Raw genomic sequence first — 9,441 nt, 5'->3', positions numbered from 1 at the left:
TTCCAGTGCCTCACCACCCTCTCCAGGAAGAACTTCTTCCTGATATCCAATCTAAACCTCCCCACTTTCAATTTAAACCCATTACCCCTTGTCCTGTCACTATGGTTAACTATGGTTAACAGTGGAGAGGTAATTTCCTTTACCAGCTCTTGCATAGCCTCACTCTCTTTTTAGTAATACAATTTAAAAAAATAATTGAGTTCTAGATTAGCATTGCTCACAATACCCAAGCCTGCCAATTTTTGGGAGAGTTTAACACTGTTTACATCTGTAAAATGGAATGCATTTTGCTAATCCTTTCTTCCCCCACTTCGAACACCATCTACCCTTTTCCCACTCTTTTCTAGTTCCCTTCACCCCCTTCAAGTGGGCTACAATTAGTAATTTTGACATAAATATAATCTAGTCTCCAGGTGTTCTACTAGCAATTTTCTGTATACCACCCTTTAGGAATGATAAATCCTACAGTGCTTCTGCCAAATAAAAGACTCTGCATCAGTTTCATTACAGACATCATGGTATGTCATTTCTAGTATCTGGTAGATCTCAAAACAATTTGCAAAGAAAGTTAGTATGGCTGTGTCCAGTTTTCTGAAGGGCAAACTAATGTAAAGAGGCAACTTGTTGAAGGCTGGGTAGCAGATAAGTAGCAGAGCCAGGAATAGCACACTTCTCCCACCTTTGCAAGTATAAACAAGCCAATACCAGCCTCCAAAATTATTTTAAAATTATACCATCGATTTGCTAAACAAGTTTATTAACTTTGAACCATTACTAAGTACAAATTCCCTATAGACATTAAAAGACTCTCTCCACCAACCATGTGAAGTAGTAGCTCATTTTCCTCGATGTGCATTACGACAGTGCAGCATCCTACCAGGCCAATTCCTATGACGACTCCTATTTTGTAAACTTATAAATAACATTATTATTCCTAAGGTAATTCATAAATACATTTGCAGTTCCACTCAACCATGCAAGGTAATTTGCCATTAGAAAGCTTGTTGGTAACATAATCAGAATCTAGTCAAACAAGGGTGAAATTTTATCACGTTTTCTCCATAGGAGACCAAATGGGAGAACGTTCCAGGACACTATCATAATGCTTGATGGCTCTTTCATGCTTCAAAAGTTTTTCTTCAGGAAGTCTTCCTCTGAACTCATTGGTGTATTCCTGATTCAGAATGTTGTATCTGGGAGGACGGATAGGGAAGGAAAATGCTAAAATTATCATCCTTTCGGGGATTAGTTTCACCCATTGATTATTAAGTAATAGTTTGCAAGTTACAGTGCCTTCCTGGTCCTGGACTTCTAAGCAGCCAAAAAAATATGATAACCACATCCACCTTCCCAAGCTGTACTATGCCATTTTAACAGATTTAAAAAAAGGACACTTTTGTCCTCAGAGAAATTTTAGTATATTTCTTCTCATTCTGACTTTAAAATCCTAATTTCTCCCCCTGAAAAAACATATTTTATGTAGGTTTTGATTGTCTTATTGAAAAATGAAGTGCCTTGATTTAGAAGTTAAATACTAATTCGAAATAAAATTGAATCTTTTTTTTATTTTTTAGGAAGACTGGTGGTCAACAAATTTCCTCCTTAAAATATGTTAATTTGTGGCAAAATTATTTGTTGAGTTCAACCTAATTTTATGGCCACTTTCTGACAACCAAACCTTTTAGTTTTTTAGCAGTAAGTGTCCCAAACGGAACTTTCATTTTACAGAAGAATTAAACCTCATTTTATAAAAGGAAGACAAAGTACATGCAGGAGAAATGTTTCTAATGGTGAGTCAGGGCACATTTACAAAGAGAATCAAGAGCTATCTACCACAATAAATGGACACGTGTCTCATGCTACAGTGAAATGGTAGACAAGATGCTACAGTAATCTTTGGTGCTGCAAAGTTAGGGCTATATGAAATAAAAAAACCAATATTTTTCTGAAGAGTTCTAGAAGTACACTGCCCTTGGAAATTTTCTATTATTGTCATAATCAAAATGCTATTTCATCAAGGTTTCTGAATGATTTCCAGAGAACTGCAGACCAATGTCTGAGAATGCCACTTGCACACAATCCATCCCACTCGTGGTGACACAGGTTGCTTCTCTCCCTATTCTTGGCTACAAGTATTACTTGTAACACTGAGAACAAAGTTAACTGTGATTAAATATTCTGGAATACAGGCAACAAACCAACTTTGAAACCACCCTCAATGTAAAAGAGGATTACATTCCTGAGTTTCTTGCATTTTACAGGCTATATACAGGCATTAAACCTCAATTCGATGGGTGGCATAAAATTGCTTCCTGTGCGGGGGTTAATTGAGCAATTTCATTGACGCCAGCAGAAAGTCGCATTTATTTCATTGCCCAGTAGAGTATCAGAAAATATTTTAGGGTTATTCTGTCAAAACCACTGCACACGGCATTAACCAGTAGCTGTTTGCTGTTTTCTTGCAACCCCTCTGCCTACTGTCATACATTAAAGACGTAAGCTCATTGAGACAACAGCAACGTTTTCTATATATTGGTACAAAGCCAAGTGCCCTGGAGATCAGTTCCATGACAGAGATATCTTGGCGCTGTGATCTAAACTCCACACCAACATATTTACTTCCTTCTGTAAAGGATAGGATGCTCTTCTTTCTTCAAGGCATTTTGATATTAGTAAGACCCCTTAAATATTTAAGGCTAATTACATCAGTTGGTTTTTTTTTTTTAACCTTGCCACATAATTTTTACTGTGAAGTCTCTCTCCTCAAGGCAGGTGAAAAATACTGAAGTCTGAACCCTGAATGATAACATATGATCTATCACTACCAATTCTTTATTACACCCTAGCTTACAGGTTTTGCAAGAGTTTCTACCCATATCTACAAATGAAACACCAAACTTTCATTTTCACGCACGTACCTGTGTGCAATGGTCCAGAACCCCAGGGTGTTCACCATCATTAGGGAAGCCAAGAAGAAGAAGAATCTCTCCAATTTGCCTTCATGCAGGAAGTGTGGAAACCAGTTGCCTGGCAGAGCAGACGTTTGAAGCAAAATTAGTTTACCTTGCAGGATGAGACGTGGCTCATATGAAAGACATGAAGATAACTTTGTGTAAGACACAATCACAGCAGGTGCTTTGAACCCCCCCTGTTGCAATTTATACAGACTTCCTTCTCACAGCATCTATGTTTTTGAGTCCATAGCGTACTTTGCTCCTGCTTTGCAGACAGGCAACAGAGATCTAGAGAAAGTAATGAACTTTCTCAACAAATCTGAAGTGTGCTGGTAAACAGAACTCTGCACATGATCAGGCCACCTTCTCTCTGCATTATCCTTTGTATGTAGGCAAAGAAATGTTAAATGTGAACATTTTAGGAAGAACTAGAGTTAAGGGGGTTTATGGAAATCCTTATTCATACCTCTCATGCTTTTAGTAGGCACATATTAAAAAGAAAAACATGTATAAAAAGTGTTTCTTCCATGCCTTGGATGATGCTCCCTTACCAAGATGCTGCCTGACATTTTACTTTACCTTTCTTTATAGCTGCCTTTAGCCATTAAGTCTGCAACATGTACATGTCTTGCACACAGCATTAATTTGCATGAACCAGACCTTTTTCTGTCGAGGATTATGGCTATAGTGCTTGGGACTTTTTGGCAGCTTGACCTCCACCCAGCGGAAGCAGTGCCACCTCTATATACCCAGAGTCTTCCCTGCCTGCATTCCTGTGAGCTGTATTTTACAGCTGGATTGCTTTTGATGCTGTCCATCACAACCAGTCTGAAAACAAGCTCAGGTGATAAATGATAATTCTGGAAATGAAGAGGCTTAAAAAAGAAGCAAGCCCCAGTCAGTCTGCATTTGAAGACAATCAGTGCTTGAAGTACTGTAATCAGCTGCAGCAAAAACATAAAACAGAGGTGAAAAGACATTGTAGTAGGCACAGAATATCAGAGAGGGGTCTACTGTGCTGTAACCACCTTTTACACTATTTGGGAATACAGGGTGTTTATTGTCTTTGACAGGGAGAGAGACTGTCTTCATTAGCAAGTAGTGAAGTGCCATAGGAGCAGACACAGAGCGTGAAACAGCTGGTGCTGAGAACGTGATGTCCACACTATGCACAAATCAGGGCGGTTCACATCCAACTAGTTCCCACTAACAGCTGGAACACATCAGGCACAAGCATTTTTTTGTTGTTTGTTTAGTTCCATCCAAATGGAACGCAGATTTTTCTGCTCCAGGATCAAATCAGACGCAATCAGGAGATTCAGATCAAAAGCACGCTCCTGATCCGAACTAAAACACCAGCACCAGAGTGCCCAAAATCACCTTTTTTTGTTCCCTCCATCTGGTATGAAATCCTACCCATCCAAAGAGATTAGCTGTTCACCACTGGAAGTAGCTAAAAGGGAGAAGAGGGAAACTAGCCTTTGCCATAGCTGCGCTGTACAAACCTGATAACCAATCTTTTGACCACTAATGCCATCTTTAGCAATCCAATGCCATTCTCAGCTTGTCAAAGTTTTCTAATGGGAGAGAAAAAGCAGTTCCACAGCCCAGGAGAGCTAGCACTAAAAGGATTACACACACGCTCCCCCCTCCCATATATTTGCATTTTTCGCTTTCCTCGGCATCTAAGAGTTGTAAACACATTTCTTTTCAAAGCGGTTACCTTTAGTTCTCCTGGGATTACAGGGAACAACTGCCATCAGTGCAGCAGTTTTCCCCAACTCCCCCGCTCCGTGCCACGTTACCTTTCTGCCTGTCAGAGAGCAGCGCCGCCTCACCTCTGCGCGCGCGCTTCCCTCCGTAGCATTATCTCAGAGCAGGTTTTAAAACGTATCATTTAACACTGTCAGTTGACTGAGCTCCCAGGTGCTATAACTTCGTTTTAGTAGCTTATAAACTTTTACTGTCATAATTCACAATCAGGTGGTTTTTCATTTCACATCCCCCAGCGGCCAATAGAAGTCACGGAGAGAGCGCGCGTGTCTGATGAAAGGGAAAGCAGGCATGGGGCTCGGCACTGCGGCTTGTCAAAGCAGAGTTCACACTGTCTGCCAGGTTATTTACATCGGCTGGGCTAACTATATGAGCAGCAGGAGCTTCCTAATGGAACGGCATTTACAATGGAACCTGGACAGAAAATATGTACTTAAAAATAGCAGTGAGCCATAAAAAAAAAAAGAGAAAAGAAAAAAGAAAGGAATTCAGCAGCTTCTAAGAGGACAGAGTAAAACGGAACTTTAAAACTGTCTTAACGCTAGTAAAGGCACCGTCCTGAAGCGCTGACAGTGGGAATGGTTGGTTTTATCAGGGTGGGAGAGCAGCCCAGCAAGCAGGAGACATGGGTTCCGCCCCCAGTTCAACACCAGCCTCCTCCTCGGTCCAGGTCAAAGACCACTGCTCTGCCTCAGCTTCTTTAAGTAATCACCAGAGTTTAAACAGTAAGACGCGGATAATGAGACAAAGCCTTTGGAAAATCCTGTATTACAAATGAGCGACAGCAGAGGCAGGGACAAAATTAGATTGGGCATGGTAAGACTCCAGCTCCCATAGTTGTGTCTCTAGTTTCCTGCTCTAACCAAAGCAAGAAGTAGGAGCAGGGCTTAGTTTTCCTTTCAGTGAGGGGCAAAAAGTTTTGTCGGGCTGCCTTTCCCCCTACAGAGAAACAAGGGTGGCAACAGTTCTGAAGATATCCAGACTCTTATCCCACTGTCAATATGCATTTTCATCAGTGGGCACAGCAAAGATTAATTTAACCTTTTCCTATTTTCAGCCAAAAATATTTATGTCTTTTTTTTTTTTTAAATGAAAGCTGGTTCTACATGGAAGAAGGGATAGACCTGGACTGCATTTTCCTCTACTTAAACTGACTGCACAGAGGATCTTGTGTTGGTGGGAAGCCTTGGGAGAACAGCCATTGGTATTAAAACGTCAGCCACACGTTTCAGGCAGCAGAACTCCCTTTTGACGCTTTCACCCCTTACCCCAGTAAAACCTCCTGCAGACTCCAGCACTTCCACCGACTAGGCTTGGGGTTCATACTTTCAGGATTTTACGCTCAGCTATGAATATCAGGATCTTATTGGACCAGTTTCTTGGGTTTTGCTGGAATAAGATGCCCTGGGCACTCCTGTGTTTGAAGAGTCCAGTGTTTTCTCATCCTTGAATCAGCATGCAATATGCTAACAATCCACTTTCCCCCAAAAGACACTGCCTTTGGGTTCTGTCAATCCTTTACTTTTCTATGGAGATTGCCAACAGAAGTGCCAATTACAAGGTTGGTTTGTCACATAGATAATTGCTCACTGGGAATTAACTTTCTACAACAACCTCCTGATTTCCATTTTTATTCCAACAATGGAAATACTTCGTAGGATGAATCACCACAGAGAATCAGAAGTTTCCTTCAGCTGTGTATATTTTAAAGAGCCTTTTCTTATTGGCTAGAGGTGAATTGGTTATGCATTTCATGGCAAATTTAGAACAAATTAGAAGATTAAGTCTAGGCAGAGTCAGTTCCTCAAGCCTGCTAATACCATACATCATTGAAATAAAGTGCCTGGTGAAATTTCACTGACATTTTGCAGTCCTATCCATTTTGCATCAAAAATGCCCAGGTAGTGCAAGAAAGAGGAATATAATACAACACCAAGAGAAGCCACCTGATTCTACCAACACAGGCAGAAAAGCAGGTGAAACTGGGATTAGGACACTGACAAAACCACTTTCCTGTGCTGCTTCTGGTGGACAACTGAAACAGCCAAACATCTACAGGACTAGCCATGAAAGAAGATACGGAGAGGGCTGTAAGCCAACTGATGTACGTTAGTGCACATGAGGTATCTGTGACGAAGGTGGCACCCTTGGAGTTCTCAAGGGATTCGCACCAAAGACTGAAGTCGCACAGGAAGGCATTCGGTTTGTTTACTGAATAACACACTCATATGTCAGTATTGGGAAAACCCAGAATACAAAGCAAAACAGTCACATGCCAAAAGTTAGTTTATTCTGTATGATTCCCGCATTTTTATAGCTATCCTGCAACCTAGACTATGATTATAGAAAAACAGAACTCACATCTTAGAAAAGGATTGTATTGCCTTCCATCATTTCACCAAGTTAGTGGGCATATATTTAGTGTTTAATCATATCCAAATTAAAAAGTCTCAGTCTGCCTCTAATCCTTATTAGCTAAGTAGGCACCAGTGGACAACACCATCTGGACTGCAAGAAATATCCTTTAGCTTTATCATCTTTGGTATTTAGAATCATATAACGCTCCAAACTAAAAACAAAACAAAACAAAAAAACCCTGGTTCTCTAAATACAAGCAGGAAAACTGTGTCTGGGGCAGTTTCCTTCCTCTGACCTTTTCTTTTTTTCCTTTTTCTTTCTTCATATTTACATTATATATTTTTAGGGAAATGTATTCTGAAATGATTGGCATAGGACGACAGGTTTTGTCTTGCATCTTCTTCCCTTAAAATGTTAGGAGAGGTAAGAGATCCAAAAGAAAGCAGTTTCCCAGCTTGTACTTAAAATATCACTGTCACCCATCATCTGTTTGCACTCGTCAGATTTTTAAAAAGTCTTATTTTATCATATTCACACCATCCTCCATAGATGCGTTAAAAATGATTAATGCAGCTTTGACTGTGACTGATATCTGATCAACTTTGCCAATAAAAACCCAAATAAAATTCTAAACTGGTGACATGAAATAGGATATAAAAATGCTTAAATGTTGTCAACACCCTCTGTGCTTCAGCTCTTCAAAATACACACGGGAGGATCTACTTCACTGCATCCCAAACTGCTTCATGGCAAACATGGTCTCATTGCTTAGAGATGGAAGAGCCAGAAATAGTCCTGGCTCAGGTTTTAGTGAAATAAGAATCATGGGACAAGACAAAAGCACCCATAGCCCAAGAGTTGCACACTAAGCCTTGCTAAATCTTACAAAACCATTGCATAAACACTGTCATCTTCTTTCAGCAAAAGAAAACATTCTTTGGTCTTCCGATATAAATAAATTAGTTCCGTTTTTTAGGGAAAAAAACAAAAGTTCCTATTGGTTTGCTTTATCCCCAGTTCCATAACTTGTCCAGATACCAAATGTTTTACAAGCTCTTTAAATAGAGCTGAAAAACACCTCAAATGTGAGTAATGAGAGCTAAATTTCTGTCATTTAACCTTAATTTGACCTAAGGGAGGCCACAATTTTATTCTCTCAAGCACTGCCATCTTTAGAAGGTTCAATAGGTAAACATTAGGTTTTATAAGTTAACAAAATTATTAATTTACTGATCTTAAGATTTTCATTACAAGCACCACAGGACACCATAAGAAGCACAAAGGAAGAGTCTGCAAAAAATACAAATGGAACAAGAGAATTTTGTATATGACATTTCCCATCAAACTAGGAGAAAAACAAAACGAAGCTTAAGTGCCTCTGGTTTTGTTACAGTGTACAGCCAGCTCCAGAAGTGTGATCCTAAACCTACTCTGAGTTACGAGTCAGCAGGACAAAATTCGCTGCGATGAGGAGAGGAATACCCTTGAGTCTTCTGTTATACCTCAAATGAAGCTACAGGGATATCTCCATTATTTAGAAGCTGTGAATTGCACGAATTGTGGTAACTTGGACTAATTAATCTCATTCAAGCAGGGAACACTGGGAAAGAGATACTCGGTGAGATTTTACTTATTTTTAGAAATAAAACGCGAGAGCCCAGTAATACGTTGTTTACATACTTATAGGGAAAGTAATCTCTAATGTTTCTAACTAGAGCAACAGGGCAAACATTAAACATTTTCTACTATATTTTCTCTAAAGCTTTTCGGATTTTGCAGAGGAATTCCACTTTTTAGGGTCTTATTCAGCCCCATTACAACACCTTAATCTGAATACAGACTGTCACTGAATCCCTTGGAAGTTTAAGGGTGACTTTTACTCAGTATAATGGTGCAGTCAATTCCATCTACAGTAATGGCAAGCCTGACAAATTCAATAAAGGCAAGTTATACTTTTTTTTCCCCCCCCCCCCCAAAGTTAAGTAGAGAAGTTTTCCACCCAACTTTATAAAAATGAGGAGTATTTTAGCCAGGAAACTTTCAGTTTCCAAAAAGATCTTGAGGAAAAAAGGGTTAGAACATGGCACCTGCAGTCTGTGGAGAATTTGGAGAGTTCAGTATTTTTGGTACCAGCCAGGATAAGAATTTCAAGGCTCTGATAAAACAGTATTTCTGGCAATAAATGAACTTTTTTTTTTTTTAATCAATTAAATGTATTCATAAAGACTTAAAGAATAAATCACCTTAATATAAAATTAGACAAAAATCTACTGAATTGCAAACCACATGCAGAAATTGATTTCCTCTATTTCTTTGTGTAACAATATTCTCTAAAGGAATTAATTACATATATACT

At 39.4% G+C, this 9,441-nt stretch overlaps 1 protein-coding gene across 1 annotated transcript in view; it reads right to left on the bottom strand.

The window, feature by feature from the left end:
* Positions 1–1,048: 1,048 nt before the first annotated feature.
* Positions 1,049–9,441, bottom strand: part of SLC15A5 (solute carrier family 15, member 5) — a 33,155-nt gene continuing 24,762 nt past the window's right edge. The window contains exons 8-9 of the mRNA XM_010156377.1: positions 2,919–3,027; positions 1,049–1,193 (exon numbers count right to left, since the gene is read on the bottom strand). Of these exons, the coding sequence (XP_010154679.1) occupies positions 1,049–1,193; positions 2,919–3,027 (254 nt within the window). The remainder of the gene's footprint in view (positions 1,194–2,918; positions 3,028–9,441) is intronic.

The sequence above is a fragment of the Eurypyga helias genome, unplaced genomic scaffold (genome assembly GCF_000690775.1).
Source record: "Eurypyga helias isolate BGI_N326 unplaced genomic scaffold, ASM69077v1 scaffold5260, whole genome shotgun sequence".
Taxonomy (NCBI): domain Eukaryota; kingdom Metazoa; phylum Chordata; class Aves; order Eurypygiformes; family Eurypygidae; genus Eurypyga; species Eurypyga helias.
This window is presented reverse-complemented; position numbering and strand designations above follow the sequence as displayed.